Genomic DNA, 24,847 nt, shown 5'->3' on the forward strand with positions numbered 1-24,847 from the left:
TCTGCTCACTGGGATTGGGAAGCATTTTGAGTGAAAAGGAGATGTTCCAGCCTTTGTGAATTCTCCACAGCATCCCTGTTTGCCTGACCCTACCACATCCATTTTTGCCATGCAGCAAGACGCCATCTGCTTTTTGTTGTCACCCTAAATAGTCAACAAGACCATGATAAACAGACTTAATAGAAATGCAGAGGTAAAGATTAGACTTCTGGTCCAAATTATCAAAGGCTTGTGTGTGTGTGTGTGTGTGTGTGTGTGTGTGTGTGTGTGTGTGTGTGTGTGTTAATTATCACTTTATTCTATGGATCTTGAAAGTCTTTTATTACAAATTTTGCAAGCCTTGGGGAAATACTCATTTAGTCTTTCTTTTCCTTTATTGAGGAGCAGAACAGGGTGTGCCTCATTTTTTTTTTAATTATTGACACCTTATTTGTGTCTAGAACATCCTGAGCATTTGGTAAGTGGTTATTCAATGAGCACAAGAATCAATAACGGCCTGAGGTGTCATCATCTGTTACAGGCTGGGAGATAGGCTATGGGTAAGAAGTGAGTGAGGACTTGAGAGTGTGGAATGTCACCAGTGAGATTTGCTTGAAGCTGTAAATGGCGCGGTCACTATGAAGCTCACCATTAGCGTCCCTCTAAGCCCTTTCTCATCCCCTCAGTGGCTGTTTTTAGAACTCATTATTACCAAATAGTCACAGAGAAGAGTAGCAATAACAGCCTTAGTTCCATCATAATAGCCACTCACAGAACACATCACTCTAAGAGAATTTTCTAATCCAAACAGATGGTCAGCCCTGCCCACTGCATCCCCTAGGACCACTCTACTGACTTGCGGGTTCATCATGTTTTGACACCTCCTGAAACATTTAATTTTTAGGTCACTGATTATAGCAATTTGAAACCTAAACCCTGGTTGATTCTAAATCTCTATTACTCTCTTAGGTAACTGTTTGCTTGACCTTCCACGGAAGCAAATTCTGGGTCCCGAGGAACTCCCAGGACAGACCTACGATGCCACCCAGCAGTGCAACTTGACCTTTGGGCCTGAGTACTCTGTGTGCCCTGGCATGGATGTCTGTGCCCGGCTGTGGTGTGCTGTGGTACGACAAGGCCAAATGGTGTGTCTGACCAAAAAGCTGCCTGCAGTGGAGGGCACGCCCTGCGGGAAGGGCAGAATCTGCCTGCAGGGCAAATGTGTGGACAAAACTAAGAAAAAATATTACTCAGTAAGTGGTTTTCTTGTCAACTAAAGCCTAGAGACTGGCACAGGGAATGCTTTTCCAGACATTCATGGTCATTGTCATCGGAGGACTTCATTTCCTAGTTAAAAGGTTTTTGTCCTTCGATAATCTATCAAACTTCACCTCCCACCCATACCAGCCCTGATTATAACCAAAGGAAAACATGCAACTAACAGGGCTGTCTTGGAAAAACTCTAAGTTTTCACAAATAAACACAGGACAAATTTCAGTAGAAAAAAAAAGAAGACACTTACAGTGCTTTAGGAAGCACACTTTTTTTTTCATTTTTTAAATTCTATTTTATTAATTTATTCATGTTACATCTCAATGGTTATCCTATCCCTTGTATCCTCCCATTCCTCCCTCCCTCCCACTTTCCCCTTATTCCCCTCCCTATGACTGTTCCTGAGGGGGATTTCCTCCCCCTGTGTATGCTCATAGGGTATCAAGTCTCTTCTTGGTAACCTGCTGTCCTTCCTCTGAGTGCCACCAGGCCTCTCCATCCAGGGGACGTGGTCAAATATGAGGCACCAGAGTACACAGATTTGGGCCCAGGAGTCCCGCTCAGACTATGGCACTAGCCAAGGAAGCACACTTTTAAAATCTTCTTAGCAATGTTATCAGAACGTGTCTACTGAAAGTCAACGAGGAAACAGTAGCACAGCAGAGACTCTAGTCCTGGCTCATATCTTATACAACTACGGACAGTCACTTTCTCCCGACAGAAAATTCATGTAGTATTAGGAGCTGTGGTGCCCTCGAGGCTGTCCTCAAGAGTATGTTCACAATGCAACAGACAGTTCACAATGCTTGTGTCTTGTCAGATATCCTGACACAGGCAACCAGGAGCTCATATTTCCTACTCAGAATAGCTTATACTATTACGCCTACTATAGTCTCTCAGCTTCACCATGCAGTGTCCTCACAGGAAGAAACGCAGAGTGTGGTGTCTAGGGTCTCTTTCTATTGGACTATATGAATGCATAGGCTGAAGGTGCCTTTCCTTGTCCGCCACACCTAATGGGGAAGTTAGCCAAGCCCAGCTCAAATGCATTCATGTATGAGGCAGAGTGTATCATAGGCAGAATGTGTGATGTCAACAAAGGGACCTCAGAATTTGAGGACTAGATAGAAGGTCATACAAAGATCAGCATGATGCATTTTCCATTATTTGTCCAAGATGAAAGTACAAAGGATGTTAATAGGTATCTGTGATTACGAATAAGACTTCTGCAGCATCCGAAGGCCGGATGTACAATGACTGGAGGAGATAGGATGTAATCCGTGACATGTGCTCATTACTTAGGGTGAACCTTAGATCCTTCGCTGTTAAACACAAGGTCCTAAAAAAAAAAAAAAAAAGTGACTTGCTTAGCACTGCGAAATACCTTAACTGGGATGATACATACGAGTGGGATATTTTTGCAAAACGAGCTCAATTATCTTCTGCTTCCTATTTCAGACATCAAGCCACGGAAACTGGGGGTCCTGGGGCCCCTGGGGCCAGTGTTCTCGTTCGTGTGGGGGAGGAGTGCAGTTTGCCTACCGCCATTGCAATAATCCTGCACCTCGAAACAGTGGCCGCTACTGCACAGGGAAGAGGGCCATATACCGGTCCTGCAGTGTCACACCCTGCCCACCCAATGGTAAGCTGCCTCCAGACGCCAGGAACCACATGTGTCATGTGCAGTCCCTATTTTAGTAGAAATAAGCAAGGGAGAACTAACATCAGTCCTACATAGAGCCACTTATATGTAAACTTATAACAAATATGAGGGTGGTTTTTGAATTATTGTCACAGACCACAGAGTCTGCAAGGGATAAGAGACTACACCTGTGTTTTCAATATATGAAGGTACTTTAAACAGTGGTGCATAGAGTATTTTCCAGTACAGAAATCATTAATATATTCTGTTAAGATTAATGAAGTATGGATGTCACGTATTTTGTCTCACAGGTAAATCTTTTCGTCATGAGCAATGTGAGGCCAAAAATGGCTATCAGTCTGATGCAAAAGGAATCAAAACATTTGTGGAATGGGTTCCTAAGTATGCAGGTGTCCTGCCAGCAGATGTGTGCAAACTTACCTGCAGAGCCAAGGGCACTGGCTACTATGTGGTCTTTTCTCCAAAGGTAACTACCTCTCTCTGTCCAAAGCCATAGGCATCCTGGGAAGAAATTACATCATAGAATAAAGTCTGTAGCCAAATGTACACAGTCATTACTTCCAGAACAGTTAGATTTGGAAGAGTTTTATTTCCATCTCTATAATTTCTGAATTTGCAAACTTTATACAACGAACTAAAACATTTTAACAGAACAAGTACATGTTTTAAAAATCAATTTTTTTGAAAGGTGTAGTTCACTGTCTGGGAAGATAAATTAGAATACTATCTTCAAATTAGCCTCAGAATGAACATACATTTTCCAGGAAAATTTTGTGATGGGCTACTGGGAAGAAAGATTTCCATGTTCTAGCAATTTACTTAAGAGTTTATGTGTTGACGGTAGGCTTGAAGGCCATTGTCTCTGACCTGAGTAGAGTAAATCTAAAGACTTCACCAGGAACCAAAGTCCTTCTTGTCATTTACATTACAAGATATGCGAGTGGTAATTTCATATTTTCACAGATAAACATTTTCTACATACACTAAAGGGATTTTTTTTATTATTTTCTTTATCATGAAGCAACTTACAAACACCATTTATTTAATTTTCAAACATACGACTCATTTAAAAACACCTCTGAAATCAGCCTTCAGCTGTATCTGTATAACTATGTCTCTATACCATATGCCCCTGAAAAATCATTCCACCTCCAATTCATGTATGTTTTAATATATCTATTTAGTCATGAAGTAATACACTTTTCTTAAAACATTATACAGAAATAAAAAGCTAGAATTATAACCAGGAAGAAAATTGTTAACACTTTGAGGGATATTCTACTTCAACTTGCAAATAAACACACAAACTCACATACACACAAGTCTGAAAGAATCATATGCACCCAAGTTTAAAATGTATATTTAAATATATGTGAACATGTATGCACACAAGCACAGGCCTGTTTCTGTGCATGCTATGTTTTAAATGGCTTTGAAACAACAACATACTCTATTTCCTTAATTCAGAACCAAGTACTCACTCTATTTACAAACCTTTTGGAAACATCCCTCCCCAAGTTCTGTTTTCCACATGAGTCTGTTTGTCTTTACTTTGATGCCTGAGCATTCAACACACAGTGAGCATGAAAGGGTTTTAAATGGGTCTAAAATTTCAAATTTGCCGCTAAACTAACAGTTAAACAGCAAAGAAGAATCTTTGTATTCTTAAGCTTCTAATGTTCAGATCGCTCCAGGAGCAGTATTCCCCCATGCAGATAAGAGAGTCTTTTCCCTAATGTGAAAAGCCAAGATGATACAGTGGGACTGTGTCATGAGTACTAAAATGGAGATTATTAAACTGAATCACCAAACATATTAACCAAGAAGTTCAAGAAAGTGTATAACCAGACTTCCTAATAAAAATATGTGGTGTGTGTGTGTGTGTGTGTGTGTGTGTGTGTGTGTGTGTGTGTGTGTGTGTTTGTGTGTTGGCATGTGCAGGTAACAGAGGGTTCCTGGAGAGGCCAAAGGCATTGGATTCTTCCCGTAAAATGGAAGTTACGGTTGCTGTGAGTCACTTGTCATAAGTAGCGGCAACTGCAGTTGTGTCTCCTGTAAGAGCGATGTATGTTCTTAACCTCTGAGGAATGTCTACGTTGCTTTTGATTGTATTACTTATTACAATAAGAGGTCACAAATTACAACTTTCTTCTTAAGTAAAAGAACCAGAGGCCAGATATCCTTATTGCTGATGTCTTTGCCATACGCAGGTCACAGATGGGACTGAATGCCGGCCATATAGCAATTCCGTGTGTGTCCGAGGGAGGTGCGTGAGGACTGGCTGTGACGGCATCATTGGCTCAAAGCTACAGCATGACAAGTGTGGAGTATGTGGAGGGGACAACTCCAGTTGTACAAAGGTTATTGGAACCTTCAATAAAAAAAGGTAACATGATAGCCCCCTAGCCCTCATGAACTAAACAAGGTTTTACACTCCTGCAAAGATGATGTAGGAGACACGTTACCTCATCATCTCTTTGTAGGAGAAGGTCTAATGTGGTTTTTAACAGTGCATACTGCGTATGAGAAGGGGAGGAGAAGAGCTGAATAGACGAAAACGTTAAATGCTTCTGGAAGCAGATAAACTACAATGGCCATGGAACCAAGAATTTAGGATTAGAGAGAAAAAAAGAAAAACACGTGCACTGTTCCATTAAGTGGTGCCCAACAAAAGTGCATTTCCCAAAGCCTTGCATAGGGAGGCATGATTGGCCTTAGCTTAGTTTTATAGTATTTTTAAGTTTTATTTTATGTGTATGGGTGTTTTGTCTGTGTGCACGTCTGTGCACCATTTGCATGCCTTGAACTGGAGGAGAACAGAAGAGGGCATCTGATCTCCGAGAACTGGAGGTGTAGAAAGTTGTGAGCTACCACGTGGGTTCCAAGTCCTCTGGAAAAGCATCCACAATGCTGTTAACCACTGAGCCATCCTTTGTCCCCTTTCATGATATGTTTAATATATTCTAATATATGTTTAATATATTCTAATATATTTTATACATGTATATAGTGTATTTTGGCCACACACACACCCACTCTTCCAACTTCTACTAGACACCAGAATGTTCCGTCCCAACATCATGCTTTCTCCCTCCTCTGTCCCTCCCTTCTATTGCTTCTATTGATTTTCCCTGAGACATGACCTTGCTATGTAGACCAGGTAAACCCTGAATGTCCAGTCATCATCTTGTCCCTGTGCGGGGATCTCAGGTGTAAGATGACACTCCTGGCTTCCTTTACTATTTTTATAGCAAAAGAATTCTCACTAGACTATGTGCTTTTCTTCAGAAAATATCTCCTCTTGCAAAATGTAAGTTTATCGAGATGCTGTTGCAACCATCCCATTTTAGAGGGCATGACCTGGTTTCTGTCTGCTCCGTAAGGACAGACACACAGCGTGGTCTTCTGCTCCCACACTTTTGGTTCAAACAAGTGAGAACAGAAATTACAGTTTCTGAAATCAGCTACAGCACTGTCCTCAGGAGGATGCCTGTCATAGCTGAAGGGTCAGACAGATCTTTCCCATGTTGAGTATATAGGTGGTGTGTGCCCGCGTGCTCATGTAGGGTGGTTTTCGTTTGTCAGCAATTTACCAACCACCTCAACAAGAGTTCACTAAGAAGTCTCCTTTGATAAACTAAAATTTATGTTTGATATGATTTTAAAACACATAGCTGAAGAATTATTCTGACTGTAAATACATATTATTAATCTTCCTAAATAATGAAATCAGAACCATTTGACTGCGTCGCATCATGATATACCAACCCTGAAGATCCAGTTATATTTGGTCTTTTCGCATTTCCAATATGCAAGACAGCTTACAGATTAGTACCTCAAACTTTTATTTCACAAATTAGGAAAATAAAACTTGAAAATTTAAGACTTATATGATTCTACATAGTGGGTGAATGCCAAAACAGAGCAGAGGTGCTTTGTGAGGGACATTTTGTGATATAAGAAAGGAAAGGAAGAAAGAAAGAAAGGGAGGGGGGAGGAGGGGAGGGGAGGGAAAAGGAGGGAAAGAAAGAGATTAAGGAGAGAGAAAGAAAGAAACATAGAAAAGAGGTAGAGAAGGAAGATGATAGAGAAAGAATATGACTTACAACAAGGAATCTTATTTTTTAGATGATACCTCCCCAATTGTACCCCATGTGTTCTTCAACATAAAGTTAAAAACTACTTTTTAGAGTGCTAAATGCAATACTTTTACGTTTTCTGAATTTTTAACTAATATATATGTGTTTGAAGTCACACGCCATGGTGAAGATGTTCACGATGAAGGCAGCTGGCATGCATGAAATTCCTCCCCTCAATGGTCATCTTTTATTTTTTTTAATGGTTAGATTTTATAAGATACATTTATACAAGGGGTCTCCTCTTAAGGCCAGCACTGACAATGATGTGCTCTGTAACGTAGTCATTTAAAGATTTCTATTATATTCTCACTTCCTGTTGTGTGTAAACTGTGACATCATGCCCAACAATCATTCTGACAATGAAGACCTTGTAGATTTGTGTATAATCTATCAATATTAGACATTACCAAAAATATCTTACATATTGGTAAAAATATAAAGATAATGAATCCAGGTAGGCAGAATCAGAAATACCTTTCAAGTAGCCCTGCTGTCCCCAAACCTCAGAAGTTCTGACATGTGTGTGAGACAGACACTACAGTCAGATGCCTGGTAGACACGGGATCTTCTTTGATAATAAGCTTGCTTTCCAAGTCAGTATATACGCAATTAAATTTTTGACATATAATCCTGAATCTCAACTAAGAATTAGAAATTACGGAGCTGGGCGTGGGGGCACATGCCTTTAATCCCAGCACTCGGGAGGCAGAGGCAGGTGGATCGCTGTGAGTTTGAGGCCAGCCTGGTCTACAAAGCAAGTCTAGCATGGCTAATATAACATAGAGAAACCCTATCTTGAAAAACCAAAAAAAAATTACTCAATGTAATTTCATAACAATCAATCTGCACAATCAATGCTATTTCTATTTAGGAAACATTTAAAGTCATATTAACTAATAATATATCTTTAAACTTTATTATGGCTCCTTATAAAAGCATAAGCTCTTGGGGTAAAAAATAAGCCCTTCTTATTGGTGTTCTCTCCTGGTACTTAATAATAAGCATGTGTGTTAGAGGTCAACAAGGTTTAGGTTTATGGATATTAGAGATGGTCGTTGATCTTCCTGAGCAGATGATGTATGTTTCAAGACCAGGTTATAATTTTTTTACCCAATTCAACACCTCATTCAATTTACCATAAAGTTGGGTGAAGACTAAACTTTCAAAAAAAATCATAGGGCATTAAAATCGAATATTGTAAGAAGAATAGTAATCACTTATGATCTAGTGACAAAACTTTGCCTTTGATTCAGCTGCCTGCATCATTAAATCTAGTAAGGCTTCTAAAGGCGGAGCCTCGGTTTGTTCTGAAGCCAATTCAACTAGTAACTAAATAAGCCCACACCTTGGATCAGACCTCTAAGAATGACCCCTGCAGCTCATCTTGAGAGGCAAAGATTTACCTGGCCCGAGGCACAGGATTAGGGCATACTGAAATATTTGCTGGTGAGCCCAGTCTGAGGATTGTATAGTATTAAATATTTCTATCATATTAACTGAAACAGATTTATTCATTTATACTCACATATTGCCTACCTTGTGCCTGTTCTGGAAGTGTATAAAACACCTTTGCCAATGTAGTACACATGCACCAATGTGGTAAAAATAAAGATGAAATTATCATATGAGTCTCTAAACCTATTTTCAAATATGCACAGGGTGCTAGTATCATCTTGGTTTTGGATGTCTCAACAAAAACAGATATGAAAAACTTTGATACCAGCTTAAATTTAAGTTCTTAAATTAATCTAATATAACATAATAAAAAATAATATATAAGTTTTGTGTTTTGATGAGGGAAAAGTTTTAGAAATTTTTTGTTTTGTTTATTTACCTATAGGTACATACTAATTCTCTCATTGCCCCCTTTCTTTTCTTGACCTCCCGTGTGGACATTCCTGCCTACAGTAAGGGTTATACCGATGTAGTGAGGATCCCTGAAGGAGCAACGCACATAAAAGTCCGACAGTTCAAAGCCAAAGACCAGACTAGATTCACTGCTTACTTAGCCCTAAAGAAGAAAAGCGGTGAGTACCTTATCAACGGCAAGTACATGATCTCCACTTCAGAGACTATCATAGACATCAACGGCACAGTCATGAACTACAGCGGGTGGAGCCAGAGAGATGATTTCTTACACGGGATGGGCTATGCAGCCACAAAAGAAATTCTGATCGTGCAGATCCTTGCAACTGACCCAACTAAAGCGCTAGATGTTCGCTACAGCTTTTTTGTTCCCAAGAAGTCCACTCAAAAAGTAAACTCTGTCATTAGCCATGGCATCAACAAAGTGGGACCTCACACTCCACAACTGCAGTGGGTGACAGGCCCGTGGCTGGCCTGCTCTAGGACCTGTGACACAGGCTGGCACACCAGGACCGTGCAGTGCCAGGATGGAAACAGGAAACTGGCAAAAGGATGTGTTCTCTCTCAGCGGCCTTCAGCATTTAAGCAATGCTTGCTGAAGAAGTGTTAGCCTGCGGTTTGCTCTCATGCGCTGAGACACCTGGAGGATCGTCACGTCACAGATACAGCTGTCGTGCAGACAAGGCCTACACGAAGCACAGAAAATTGGGCCTCCATGTCATTGTCACCAGGAGTCGAGTTTTGGCAGAATCTGCCCTCTGCCCAAAAGATACGCACTACTTCATGACATGACAGTGACCTTGGAATACAGAAAACGTGGGAGTTATGGAACATCCATGGGCCTGCACAAAGGAGACACACATGATGAATGTAGAATTGGGGACATTCGAAGATGGCAGAGAAATCTTGTCACCTACCTCTTACAGAATATCTTCAAAGGCACCATAATCATGTTCAGCCGCGACTCACATCTTATTTTTACTGTCTGTACTGCATCCGCCCTCGTCACTTTATATACTTGGTCCTGTTAATATATATTTCTATAGCAAAGTATTTGACCAAAGTAGGTCTGCAGCTATTTCAACTACTAGCTTCCAGAAAAAGCTGTGGAAGATTTACTGGAAAACAAGAACTTGCTGCTGTTAAATAAGATTTTTTGTACATTGTCAGTTTGCAGGACATGACATTTTAGTTAAAAACCATTTTGACAGCAAGCATCTTCTGAGAAATTCTAAAAAGGGAAAGGATCTGTGTGTGTCTGGTCATTTAAACACATACATGGGTCCACGTACTCTCACCTTTTGACCGTCTGTATTTTTTTCAGGCAGCCAGCCAGATTACTGTATCATTGGGTGTAGAAATTGTGTCTTCCTGTGTTTATGTGATCAATATCCAAGGGTCTAAAAATTAGTTTCCTTGTATTGGGATTTAAAAGAAAAAAAACATGTCACTGTGTTTTCAATTTATATTTTCACAGCTGCTTACTGTCTGTGTCTCCTAGCTGATATCTCACGATGTGTAGCAAACGTGCAGAACACACAGCATCAACTTGTCTGTCCCATCCAGCACCTTCCGCACCAGCATACCTCTTCTTAGCCACTCTTTCAAATGTTTGTGTTTGCTTGTTTGTTTTCCCCAAGGGATGGAAAAGGCATGTTGTTATATGTTGACTGGTTCTAAGACTAATATCATAATCATTTCATGTTTAGCCTTACCTGGGAGGAGCAATGGGTTTTAATTCAATTAATTCAAGAAACCAAACTAACTGGCTAGCATTAATAAGACTGTTTCCACACCATAGGCAATTTTCTCATCACTTGAAAAATATAATCATACACCTACTGTATTAGAGAATTTTCCCAATTGGAAAGTGTTTAACTCTACCAGTGAGGGAGTATATAAGTGATGAAATGTAAGGGTTTTTCAGGAAGTCTTTCTCCTATGCTGGAAGGTTGAATTTTGAAAATGCATAATAATAATCATACACAGAAAATCTCCTTTAGACAGCACATTGCACAACTCCCTCTAATAACTCAAATAACAAGGTCTTTTATTCCACTGGGATTTCTTTTTTCTTTGTGAAATACTTCAAAGCGAATTGTTTTATGTAACTTTTATAGTGATCATACCAAATGTGCCTACTGTTAAAGATTTGCATATAAGGATTTAAAGAAATCCTTGCTGGAATTCCACTAAACCTATGAGAATTTATTTTTATTATAAGATACTTTAATATAAAGAATTATGTAATTAATTACTCTATATTACCTTTATTTCAGCAGACCAAAAAGAAAGAATGAAAGTCTTAGGGGGTTTTGTTGTTGTTTGTTTTAAGAAATTAGCTTGTGGACCAGATCAATGGCCTTCCAAAGCAACCATCATCCATTAGATTCTAACTGCCTGGTATCCTTACATCAAGAACTTCAACCTGTACTGAACTGGTAGCCTATATTAGTTGGCTGTCTCCAGTTATAGACAAAAGATTAAAGATTACATTGATTTTTTAGCTCTATAGAGAGAATAGTTTAATGTACCTTTTTCCAATTTTGAAAACAATATGAACCAAGTAGCTTAAATATGACACAATTCCTATTTTATCTTTTGTGGTTATATTAAAAAGAAGATAAATGTGATTGTATCCTGCTCTGATTCCCTATACAATCTTTATAGATTTTAATAGAATTTTCCCATCAGTTACTCTTCCCTAAAATAATGAAGTTTTATACTTCACATAAAATAATCGTAGAGAAGAAAGAACAGATAAACCACTATTCTATGTCTGAAAGGATTTTCTTAACTCTTTAAAATGACTATCTTATATTGGCAGAGGAATGTATATAAAATTCCTAAGGAAAGAGACAAAGCAAACAGATTCAGAAAAATGGAATGCCAGAAAAGTGGAAAGAGTAATGAGTGAGGGGAGAAAACCTGTAATAAACTCCAGTTGTGTGCAGTTTGATTTGTGCTGTGTCTTCTGACTTCCCATTATGTATCTTGAATTTTTCAGAGGCATTGATTTAGGGTGATGGATGTAGGTGGGGGAGGGGATTTTAAAAAGACAATGCTCAGGTTACAAAACATCTAATTTCACTTTCATAAAGAATCACTTTAGAGTAAGTTTCAGTAAGTTCAAGGGAGCCCAGAATAAAACAGCACTTTGTCTTTTTAGAGCAGCAAATGTCACATTAACCCTTCTTGTTGCTCGGAAGCATAAGAACATTTTTACAATATGTTTAACAGATTCAACATCTACTGCCTTCCTGTGGAAACAGTTTTAAACTAAGAATTGAGGGATAACATAAACAAAATAAAAAGTTGCAGCACTGAAAAATAAGTAATTTATTGTTTTTGCAACTGCTATGTGAATTTCTGTGAAGAGATTATTTATTCTTATTTAACAAAAATTATGTGCAAATTCTTCTATATTTAAAATGTTTTGCTGTTGTCCTATTTTTTTAATTTATGCTTCTTGTGTATAAAGTGCACTTTGTGAGTATATAACATACCGCACTGGTGACTTTGTATTTTTCTTTTACAGAAGGCTTTCTGTGTGAAACAGGTGTATGTGTGTATATTCCGCATGTGTTTTTAGTCTGCCACTCTCTTAAATTTAATCTTCCATGGCTGATAGTATTCCTTACTTATCACTTTTTAATAGGCCATCTAAATGTCGTTAACATTGGCTTTTTTGGGTCACAAGTTCTAAAAATGTGTATTTAATCGAGCAAGTTGCAAGTTTTTAACTAGTGAGCATAGATAGCTTAGAAGCGCCCTACAGAAACTAAGGCATATCGAGAGTCAGGTGTGGAACAGAAATAGTTCAAGTGTAACGAGAGCACTGTGGAAGCTGGGGAGGAGGATTATCAATTTGAGGTCAGTCTTGGATATACAGCAAATCCCCCTGTTTTGGGAGAAGGACCAGAATCATTTTCATTCACATTGCTGATAAATATGTAGAAGGAGTTGTTCATGTATCATATGAAAGTTTTGCACACTTCTGAGTTATTCAACTTCTAAGTGAATTAAGGAATGATTAACACAAAGTCTTACAGCTTTAGAAACAGCTCCTCAAAATACTGTGACTTAGCCCCTGTTATCTGTAGAGATTTCACAGGTGACCTCCAACCAAACGGCTTTGTGTGATTCTGATAATGAAAGTTGTAACATTGTCGATGTGACTTACACTTCAGAGTGTAGCTTCTTACTACTGTCCAATCTCCTGAAGTGAAAGGACCTGGGACAAGCAGGCACAGCTCAGGTAACAGCCCCTCATCTGTGATGTAATTCCACAGTCCAGTTCTAGCCATAAGGTCAAGCACTCTTGGGCCCACTTGGCAATTCACTGGGTCAATCTCCAGCTCTGATGTTCCTCCATTAATCACTTCCTTGTTAGCAAGTTAACAAGGTCAGTCAGGATAAGAAATGAGGGCTATCGTCAGGTTCAGAAGTCCAGGGTGTGCACTATGACTACAGCTCATTGCTAGAATACAAGGAGTACAACACTTAGTTTTACTCACAGTTGAGAACTTGGCAAAACAGCACTACCATAATATATTAATACCATAGCTCTTTATAATGACATGGGGGTCAAACAAAATGCATTGCAACTTTGAGTCTTTCACGGCTGCAAAAGAAAAGAAATTCCCATAAGATCAAAGATAGCTCATTCAAGTCAAATGCAAAGCCATATTAAAGGAATTTTATCATTGAAACACACAGAAAAGGAGCTTGTATGCTTTCTATATTATTTTTATCATTGACCAACAGTCTACAGTTCTAGAGAATCAAACAAGTAGTCCTAATTGAATAGTCCTAAACAACTGTGCTAATGATCCCTTACTAACATGAAGCATAGACATGCCTTATTGAAACATGTCACCAAAGAACACATCAGTCCATATATCATACTCAGTCAAACGATGAGAACATATTACAATATGAGTCTATGCACTATTCAGGCAATGCACAGGAATAAGAATATTCAAATCAGAACCAAAAATCCAAGTAGTAGACTCTTGGTGTGGAATATAATTCTACTGCAGGTATTATGGGGATAATAAGGCACCTATGTGTGTGAGGAGAGAGTACAAGTTTACCATATTCATTAGTGTACCTGTTAATCATGACCTCGTCATATATTAGCACTTTTTCAATATGTTTGCTCTCTGGTCCCTACCTTGCGACTCTAGTAACCAACATGTGTGGACTTCATGGGTTAAGAGGGAAAAAACTGATCCATTCCCCTATTAGGCAACACACCCAATGACTCAGGACTCCAAGGAGACCTGTCCTCAGAACACACTGTTTTTAACTTCATTTTCCTTTGTAGTGTCCACTGAGAAACTGTTACTGTAACAGAGGTGCTAAGATCTTTAGCGATAACATCAAATGTAGTATTTCTGACTGAGTTTCAGTTTCAACACGATTCAATTTACAAGAAAGACATCTCCTCTTCTTGTCGAATCAAGGCACGATTTAATCCTCAGAGTCTGAGAGGTCAGCATAGTTAATGGCCATTCTACGAGAAGGTATTTCTGAAGGCATTTAAGATGTCATCAAAACTTAAAGAGAGACAGGTAAGAATTTGATCAAGGTGTTTCTGAATTCCTAAGCTGTCAACAGTCCACAGAAACTTCTGTGAGTGGATTGTCTTTTTAAATAGTGTAATATTTCATGCCGTAGCAAACATTTAGTGCCTAGATCTTAACCTCTTTCTAATCCTTGCATTGGAAGCATTGGCGCCTATACAGAGAGTGTGTTGAGACTAGGGCTTCTCAGAAATGTGTAAAATTGTACGGCTAGACTTCTAGAAAGGCAAGGTCTTTTTATTGCAGTACTGCAATGTACATTCAGATGTGGCATGGGCATTGCTGGTTCAGCTTGCTACAGTCAGTAGCTAATAAACACTGCTTATATTTTAGTAGTGACTTATTGATTGGCCGTTGGAAAGCATACATAGATTTGTGAGTAGATATTGCCAAGTATCTAAGTCAATGGCAGAAATACAACCCATTTGACATAAGCAGTGTCACCAAAACTGAAATTTCTGTATTACTATCTATGAGGAAAGCCAAACTCAGACTTTAGAAGTCTTAAAACACATTTCCCTGATAAGAAAAAATACTGAAGATTCACATGTCTCCACTCTCCGGAAGTGATGCACGTGATGCAGTTGAATAACTAAACATCTGGGGGAAAAGGAGATGGGTTTTGACTAAAATGTCTCCTTAGCTTTGACAAACTTCAGATTGGAATTGGCTATTTAAAGCATTGCTATATCTCAGTCCACAGTCCACACCAACATTTTTTTATACTCATGAAAACATTTGAATTGAGCCCTTTTAGACCTATACTGTAATAATTTTTCATTCTTATTTTGCAAAGCATTTTCATGTGTCAAATTGGACCTTATATCTAAATGTTGTTTTGGTGTCCATAACCAGTAGGGATTGTAAAATAGGTTAAGGCATGTACTGTATATAATACAACTTAGAGTTGGAAACTATTTTCCTTTGTTTTAAATATCTCACAACACTTGTAGCATAAAGCCTGGTCTCGGTTATTTCTGTCATTCATCATCTACTTGAGCACAGACAGGATCGTTCCTTAGCTAAAACAGTGGCTCTCTGGCATGTGAATTCTTCTGGTCAGTGTACTAACTCCTAGTGCCTGCCAAGTACAGAAACAGGAGCACAAGCATCATAAGAGGCTCATAGTTATACATCATCTCACTACAGGTAAAACCTTAAGGAGTTAAGGCTATAAGTAAGCCTAGAATCTTAAGAGAAATTTATTAGAAGCTCTACATATTTGATAGTAAGTTTATGCATTAATTTTCCAGGACACACTCATTCTTTTTAAAACTGCAGTCATTGGTGCTAAGTGACTATTACAAACACTGAATTTCCCTCTGATATCAAGCACTATTTTAGAATTGTGACACTTAAAATTTGTTGCAGTGATTTACTAATTCCTTGCAGATTTCATACAGTGGATTTTGAATCTCCTCTCCCTTGGCTGCTCCCATTACCACTCTCTTAGCCCCTTCCTCATTCCTACCACACGATTCTGGGGATTTATTTTTTTCTGTTCTTTTCTGTTTTCTTCTTTCCCCATTAAGTCAAGTTTGTGTTGCCTAGCTAGTCTTCAGAGTGAGGCTTCTCCCAGTGTGTGGTCAAACTACAGGGTGTAACAGCATTGAAGACTGTTCTTTTCCCAACAAATATCAAATGCTCCATATCAAAAAGCTAACCTCCACAGCTGTTAGCTATTGCATGGCCTCCTTTCTGGTTTAATGCTGGAATTTTGTCAGGCTGGAGACTGTGAAGGTCCTGCACACGCTGTGTTCATATGTGAATGTGACCTGTTGTGTCTGGGAAACACTATGTTCTTGATGTGATCAACCACCTCTGGCTCCTGTGATCTTTCTGCCCACTCTTCTCAGAAACTTCTTGAACCCTTCAGGAGGAGGAGTGTAATAGGAACCTCAATTTGAGCTGAACACTGCACAGTCTTTTATTTCTGTACTTGGTGTCTCTATGCTAACTATCTACTGCTAAGAGAGGCTTCCCTGAAGAGGATTGAGAAATGCTCTGAGACATAATTATCAATGAGTTATTAAGAGAAAAATAAATACTATTGTTTTCCCAATGGACAAAGTATTAATATTCTTACATTTTATCCTTAGGAATTTCTTCTAAAGAAATAACAAAAAAGTCTCTTATTTATTTTAAAGATCACATAAAATTTAGCCATTACAATATGGCTGAAATTTCTTGAGCATTTTGTTGGCTGAGGCCCTGAGGCAATTATTTCCTGAACTGTTTAATGTGCTTTATATCTATAACCTGATAAAATAATCTCAAGAGCCCAGTATTGAAAATGATCAAGGCAATATAATAACTATGCCCCAAGTACCATGTGCTACAGATCATTCTCAGCATAACCATTATCTGCTTCCCCATAGACAGAAGCTCCTAAATGTGAGTCTAAGAGAGAAACCATAGGGTGAATAAAGGGTTTTCGAGACTTGGATGTCCTTACAGTGTGTAATGTGTGGGTATGTTGAAAGCAGTCACATGTTCCAATGAAGGAGTGAGGAAATTACAGATGTCCATGCAGTTATAAGGATGGAGCTATGAGCCATATGTAGGAAAATAGATTGCTGTTTCATGAATGGGGAGAAAAAATTTGACATGGAAAACTAATAAATGGATGGTAGACATTCGAGAAACCTTCAGTACTTACCCTTCCAAACTCCCGTATGACCTGCAATGAGCTGGGTCAGGTGAGGTCAAAGTCATAAAAATGGTCTGAAAGGGCAGTTTCTCTATTACAATGAACAGAGGAAATGTCTAGAAATGAAATTTCTTGTGACCCTCAAATTATTGGTCATGCTTAGATATTGTCATATCTTTATGTTTATTTTGTTGTTTTATCTGTGCAGTTAAAATAAGTATTTTCACACACATGAATGGATAATTACGGGGCATGATGCAGATCCACAGTTTCTTCATCTAGGACTCTAGTTTCAATGTAAGGTCCCAGAACCAAAGTAACTAACAGAATAGGACTTTGGTTAGGTATACAAGGCATATAGCAAAAAGACCTGCTTTTGTTAGTTCCTTATTATCTCTATTATGCAGATAAAAAGAATGAAATCCCAGAACACTCATATATCTGGGCAGTTCCCATTGGGCAAAGGAAAACAAGTAGACTTGCAATCACTATGGTATGCACTGATAGACTGTAATATAGACTTTTGTTTCTTCTATCTGTCAACAACAGACTTCTGTTATCAGAGTTTGACTTGCATTAGAATTATAGTCCATTTGTGGCTACTTTGGTTGTGATTAAAAATATATAAACCTGGGTGGGAAAGATGATTCTGTAGTAAAGAAAACTTATTGCTCTTTCAGAGGACCTGGGTTTAGTTGCCAGTACCCAAATAGCAAGCAACAGCCACTAATAACTCCACTGCTAGAGAATCCAGTGTCCTCTTATGACCATGTGATGCACATACATATGTGCAGACAAAATACTAACAAACATAAAATAAATATAAAATTTTAAATAACTAAACCTTAGGGATAAAAAGTCAATTTCTTAATTATAATTAGACTGAACTGATATAGATTTGAGCTGAAAGAACTATGTAGTGTTGAGTGACATTAACATATTTCTTCCAGGTATATCTCCTAGATATTGCAAATAACTTAATAGACTATTTTCTTCACTCTGTGCTCCTTTACTGTCCTCTAACTATGCACGGATATTTATTTTCTTGCTCTAAGATTTTCATCATATGTTTTTAGGCAGTTGCAAAGGGGAGTTCAAACCTTTGTGTAAGGAAGAATCAGGAAAAAGAAAAGACACAAGAGACTTTACAGGCAGATACCTAAGGAAGTTCCCAGATATAAGTAGACTGTACAAAATCTTAGACTATGATAGTATGCAATAGCTGTCTCCTCACTCGTTACATCAGAGCCAGTTTCGCTCCTTCACTGCTGCCAGTTCAAACCACCATGTAACTGCTTGACCTGAACAACAGCAAATTCCTCCTCCTGGGGGAGGGGCTTCTTGATTCCGTCAACAGCGAGACTGCTCCTGGAAAAATGTCTAAGTCCTTTTACTGAAAATCTTCCATCTTTCTGCATTACATAAACTTAAAAGCAGCGTCTTCTCATTGTCTTCACGGCCCCACAGGATCTTATCCCACTATTGTTTCTGAGATTCACTGCTCTTTCCCACCCTTTGGCTCACTGGTCCATCCTTGTTACACTCCCAACTATTCTTCACTGTATAAAATGTGAAATATGTCTAGAATTCTTTCCCAGACCCCTTTTCCAGATACATACTGCTCTTCTTTAATCCAAATGAACCCTATGAAACTTAGCATATTCACATCATAGCATTTTGCATAAGTCATCTTGGTCAGGGAAATTTTGCCTCCTAGAAAATATTCAGAAAGGTTTGGATATATTTAGAGTTAATTAGCATGTGCTGGAAGACATGCTATTGGAGTCTAGTAGGGAAGACCTGAGGAAGCTGTGATGCATGAAACAGCATCCCGTAGCAAGGACGGATGCATTCAGAGTGTCAATGGAACTGAAGAGAAGACAGCACCCTTGATAAATTGCTCTTTCCTGATTTGTCAGGTTGATAAACTTTCTCCAAATAGTACTCTGCCTTTTAATGAGATGTCAGCCATCATGGATATGAGTTCTTTCTCTTTTTTTGCTAGAGAACACAGAGCAGCGTAAGCTGAAAGGCAATGCCAACCCCTTCATTTCTGGAACATTGGCACCAGGTGGGTGTTTTCTGAGAGGTAAATCTAAATAGATTATGAACTTGGCATTACTGGGGCAATTGATGGATTATGCAGGTGACTATTGCATAAACATAAGACACGCAATTATTGTAAATCACTATTAGTCTGTTTTTTACAACTGATTACATGAAGTCTGCAGGAACCTCTTTGAACCAATCATTTATAAAATTAGTATTATGTCTTAAGCCAGGGTCTCTACAGTGTCTAAATTAGCTAAGTGAAATGTTTCCTGGGGAGCCAAATGAAAGGCTTGAGAAGAATGAATATTTTGTTTCTTAAAGAACATTTTAAAACAGTATCTGACTTTTGTGCAAATGGCATGTGTTTTTAAATAGTAACTGCATTAAATAAATGGACTCTAGTTTCTAGGAAAATCTAGGAAGTCTGAAAACTCAGTATTGCAACCAATAATCTCAGTTCAGGTTCCAAATTCCATGGGATTATTATTCTTTCATGTAAGAATCTTTTGCTTAAAAGTTTTGTGCTACAGAAAAAAACCTTGACAAAAGGTTGAAGACTGATATTTCTTGCCAAGACATACTTTCTTTCTTAAACTTGGTCACTAACCATGGGTGCCATGGTGCTCTGGTTAACGAAATACCAGATGGGGTATTAGGCATAAGATTAATGTGTAATTCAAATGCTGATTACTATAACCCAATATCTGGTTGCAATCCTTTTTCTGAGAATCTCCTGTCTCAATGTTGTGTAAACACTGCTCCTCAATAGCCTCCTGGTATGTCAATAAAATAGGTCACAGCCAATTGGTGAGCAGGGCTGAGAATAGCACTGGACTTCCTGCCAGCCAAAGGAGGAGGAACTAGAGGAGGAAATAGGGGATTCAGCCATGGGCAGATATCCAGCACAGACCAGGAGAGAGAGCTTAACAAGGAAAGCTACAAAGTGCAAGTATCACTGGAAGGAAACCATTAGCTTAGAGGGTTAAAAATAGGATAATAACTGCTTCACTATTGTGTTGTGGAGCTTATTATTAAACAAATATTACAGAGTCTCAGTTATTTGTGTGATACCCAGGTTAACAGAGAAACTGAAAAACAAGCACGATTTTACATAAATAACTTTAACATGTGTGATTTTTTTTCTATAAACCAAAATATTCTAAATTTTAAAAGATGCTATCAATAATATGTTAGTTGGAAATCTGGTAAACCCTAGAAAAAGAACTACAATAAACATGTTAAAGATTAAGGATGAGGGGAGACAGGGAAGAAAAATCAGGAAAGATAGAGAGGGAAAAGTAGGGGAGAGACTGAAATAAAGTATTCCAGAGACAGAGAGCATGTGTGCTGCTCAGGATTACAGATAGTAGCAGGCGAGATCAGGGGAGAAGAGGCTGTGGACTCTGCTTACATTTCCATGAAGTTATTTATTTTTAGGTATATTTGGTATTCTTGCCACTGGACTCTATTTTGCCAAACCAGAAGGATTCCTAACGTACTTGTTTATTTCTGTGGTCTAAAGCCATTACTTTCCACCTCCCCAAAGATTTAACACCACAACTTTCAAGTCAATGCCAAAGATCCTAGATCTCTAGAAGCCAGTATGCAATTTGAAAAATGACAGAGTTTTCATGCACTTTGATTTTTTTTTTTTTTTTTTTTTTTTTTTTTTTGTCTCATGGAAATGATTCTCAATAGTCACAGTCAATACTGGTTAAACTCAACATCTGATAGTCAGTTGCGAGTACATCAGGATAGAGGGCCATCCCTAAAAACACACTAACTTGGCACTGATTCAATGTGTGTGAGGCTCAGAGTGCCAGTGATTAATTTTTTTGTCTTTTCAGAGCTAACTGCAGGCAGCTTATTTTTCTGCACACTTAAGGAAATTCTTTGGCTAATTTTACTAGGTCAGGTACAAACTTCCAAACACCATTGCTTTAGAAGCAGAGCAGAATTCCAGGCTTTGAGGTCTATTTCCAGTTCAATTCTTCACCCCACAGTGACTCAGTTGAATGCAGCAGGTAAGTATGCTCATGACATTTACCTTCTGCCAACTTTCTTGGCCATATGTCCAATGGCTGTACCTAACCACAATTAAAACTACCAAAAGGGTTCCTCCTTCCTGAACTTCCTAATGTACCCAGTCTCACCATGTGCCAAGTAAATCTTTAGTGTAGGTGCCTTTCAACAGTTTGTCATAACAAAACTTGTACTTTTCAAAACACTCATATGTGGCTACAACTTCACATTTATACACATTCATGCACTTGAGTGTGAAGGCACATACTCCTTGTCAAAATGAACAGAAATTTTTTCTTTTTTTTTTGCATTTTGATATTTTTAATTTTTTTAAAATTAATTTATTCATATTACATCTCAGTTGTTAGTCTATCCCATGTATCCTCCCATTCCTCCCTTCCTTCCACTTCCCCCCTACTCCCCTCCCCTCCCCTATGTCTGTGTCTGAAGGGGACCTCCTCCCCCTGTATATGCTCATAGGGTATCAAGTCTCTCCTTGGTGACCTATTATCTTTCCTCTGAGTGCCACCAGGCATCTCCATCCAAGGGACATGTTCAAATATGGGGCACCAGAGTTTGTGTGAAAGTTAGATCTCCTTCTCCACTCACCAGTGGAGAATGTCCTGTCCATCGGCTAGTCTGGGTAGGGGTTCGAGGTTTACTGCCTATTTTTTCCTTGGCTGTTGCCATAGTTTGCAGAGGACCCCAAGGCCCAGACTCACCTGTAGAAACTGTGGTACATTTACACTATGGAATACTACTCAGCTATTAAAAACAAGGAATTTCCAAAATTTGTGGACAAATGGATTGAACTAGAAATTGTCATAGAGTGAGTTCACACAGAAGCAAAAAGAGCTAAATGGTATATACTCACTTATATCAAGACACTAGTCCAAGGTGTACGTTCCCATGAAAAACTGTACCTACCAGGATAGTGGGTAAGAGGAGAGGTCATCCCATTGAGACTTTAGGTGTGAGAAGCCTGGGAGAAAGAGAAAATAGAAGGATCCAGCGGGTCATGAACAGAAATTTGTATTTCCTTGCTCTCCAAAGTCTAAGGTCTCAAGGTCTCAACTGTATTCCTCCCTTTACTTATTGTGTCCTCTCTCTCTCTCTCTCTCTCTCTCTCTCTCTCTCTCTCTCTCTCTCTCTCTCTTTCTCTCTCTGTGTGTGTGTGTGTGTGTGTGTCTGTCTGTCTGTCTGTCTGTCTGTCTGTCTGTCTGTCTGTCTCTATCTCTGTCTCTGACCCCCTACACCCTCCACTCCATTACTGTCTTGTTTCTACTTCTTTCGGTTCTTCCTTCCCTACTTTTTTTTTCAGCCTTTCTCCTTCCATTCTTTTTCTTTCTATTTAATTTCTGTGAATATTTATTCTTACCATGAAATACCCAAGCCCAGAGTGTTAGCTTTCAACAAAAGGAAGATGAATGAAAGCCAATGCGTCTGCATTTCAAGCAACCAAGTGACTCCTGTTTCCAAGTAGTTGTGTCCTAGCTACCTTAATTACAAGACTTTCCTGTTTTTCCACATCTTAACATTTTTTGCACAAGACTGCTTCTTTCGTCTACTCCTCCAAACCACATTATATCTCATTGCCTTTGTGGACCAAGGTCATAGTTTAAATTCCACACATATAATTGCAAGTCTATTGTATGAATGATTGAAAACATTGAAACTACATTATTAAGCAAACATAATAGATAGCAACTGACAAGATAAAATAATTTCTAAATACAATCTGTTTTTATTTATACATATGCATGTTTTATTATCATCACCTGATTTTTGAAGAAACGTAACATTAGTATATTACCTCTCTTGATAAATGTTACCACTTTTTTTAAAAAGACCTCATTCAATTAATGTAGTACTAAGAACATGCTCTTCACTCCTCTCATCCTAAATGCTGACCTAAATTATCTGCTGAATACAAAGGAGCTGGAGAAAAGCTAGGATATGTTTTTTGTTCAGCTTGCATTCCTTAACACAAACAAAATCTCAATCTTGAACAAGAGTACAGTGTATTAGAAGCAAGAGAGCTTCCTCTCATATACTAACCTCTCTTCTTTTTAAAGATTAATCAGGCTGAGGACAGAAAATTCAGGAGAAAATACTCTAGTCTTATTTTTAGTAGTGTGGTCCCCTGTGAGTGGCTTGACGGTCTGGTCATGGACACAGCCCAGTAAATGGCCCCTTGATGATTCCAGCTCATAGTTCTTGGTTTTATCAGTATTGCTTTCTGCCAGTCAGTCCTAACTCAGCAACCATGGATGGCAATAAAACCTACAATAAAGAATGCATTAAAAAGTAATCTCAAGGTGCACAATATTGGGTTTTTCCATTGCTGATTGGCTGTCCTGTTTTCATATGAATACATGTTTCCTTGGATGAATCTATATAATAAACATTATAGAAAAGTAAAGGCATTTCTAAGAAGTGGGAAGGAAAACAATGATCCATTGACTCATTAAAAGTTTCTCTTCTAACAGATATGGACACTGAGGCAAAAAAAAAAAAAAAAAAAAGAAAAAGAAAAAAAAAAGAAAAAGAAAAAAAAAAGAAAGAAAGAAAGAAAAAGAAAAAGAAAGTGAATACCAAGAGATGTTAATAGTCTAAATGGGTGATTCCTCATCTTGGCCATATTCACTTCAAGGTGCTTATGTAGGTGTGCACAAGGGTGCACAAACACACACACGCACCACACATTTGGAGCACTAGAAATAGTCATTCGTTGTTTCCTTCTAGCATGCATATGCTACAGTTGTTTTGTAAACCATTTGGAAGATTTGGAAAATAATGAAGCTACCATCATATTCAGCAACCATACTCTGTGGAATTTACTCAAATGGATTTAAAATCTTTCTGTACACATCTTATGAATTCTTCACAACTCTCCAAACTTTAAAACAACTAAGATATCCTTGAAATGATAAGCAATGAAGTCATGAGAAGGAACAGATAAAACACAAGTGCACATTACTAAGTAAAAACAAGCCAATTTGAAAAACCTACCATCCGAAATTTGTCTTGCCTACAAGAAGTGTAGTGATAAAGATGGAGCAGAGATTGAGGGAATGACAAACCAGTGACAGGCCCAACATGGCATCCACCTCATGGGAGAGAGCCAACCCCTGAAAATATTAATGATACTCTCCTATGCTTGGACATGGGAGTCTAGCATAACTGTCTTCTGAGAGGATTCACCCAGCAGCTGAAGGCAGCAGATGCAGAGACCCACATCCAAATAATAGGCCAAGGTCAGGGAGATTTGTGGAAGAATGGGAGGTAGGATAGAGTGAGCCTGAGAGGTCAAGGACAGTGCAAGAAGACCTACAGAGGAAACTAACCTAGGCCCATGGAGGCTCACAGAGACTGAACCACCAACCAAAGAGCATGCATGGGCTGAACCTAGACCATCTACACATATGTAGCAGATATGCAGCAAGGTTATCATGTGGGTCCCATAGCAATGGCAGTAAAGGCTATCTGGCTCTGTTGCCAGCCTTTGGATTCCTTTCCTCTAGCTAGGCTTCACTGGGAGAAGATGCATTTAGTCCTGCTGTGACTTGAGGTGCCAGAATGGGTTGCTACCTCTTGGGGCCTTCCACTTTTCTGA

The 24,847-nt window shown here is 38.7% G+C and overlaps 1 protein-coding gene across 2 annotated transcripts in view; it reads left to right on the top strand.

Annotated features, from left to right (window-relative positions):
• ADAMTS5 (ADAM metallopeptidase with thrombospondin type 1 motif 5) overlaps nucleotides 1-12,424 on the top strand; it is a 41,035-nt gene extending 28,611 nt beyond the window's left edge. For both annotated transcript variants that reach the window (XM_084802342.1, XM_084802341.1), the window contains 5 exons: nucleotides 949-1,232; nucleotides 2,710-2,893; nucleotides 3,205-3,380; nucleotides 5,125-5,300; nucleotides 8,962-12,424. In XM_084802342.1, the coding sequence (XP_084658468.1) occupies nucleotides 949-1,232; nucleotides 2,710-2,893; nucleotides 3,205-3,380; nucleotides 5,125-5,300; nucleotides 8,962-9,529 (1,388 nt within the window). In that variant the 3' untranslated portion in view covers nucleotides 9,530-12,424. The remainder of the gene's footprint in view (nucleotides 1-948; nucleotides 1,233-2,709; nucleotides 2,894-3,204; nucleotides 3,381-5,124; nucleotides 5,301-8,961) is intronic.
• Nucleotides 12,425-24,847: the final 12,423 nt, after the last annotated feature.

The sequence above is a fragment of the Acomys minous genome (genome assembly GCF_964271855.1).
Source record: "Acomys minous genome assembly, chromosome: 11".
NCBI lineage: Eukaryota > Metazoa > Chordata > Mammalia > Rodentia > Muridae > Acomys > Acomys minous.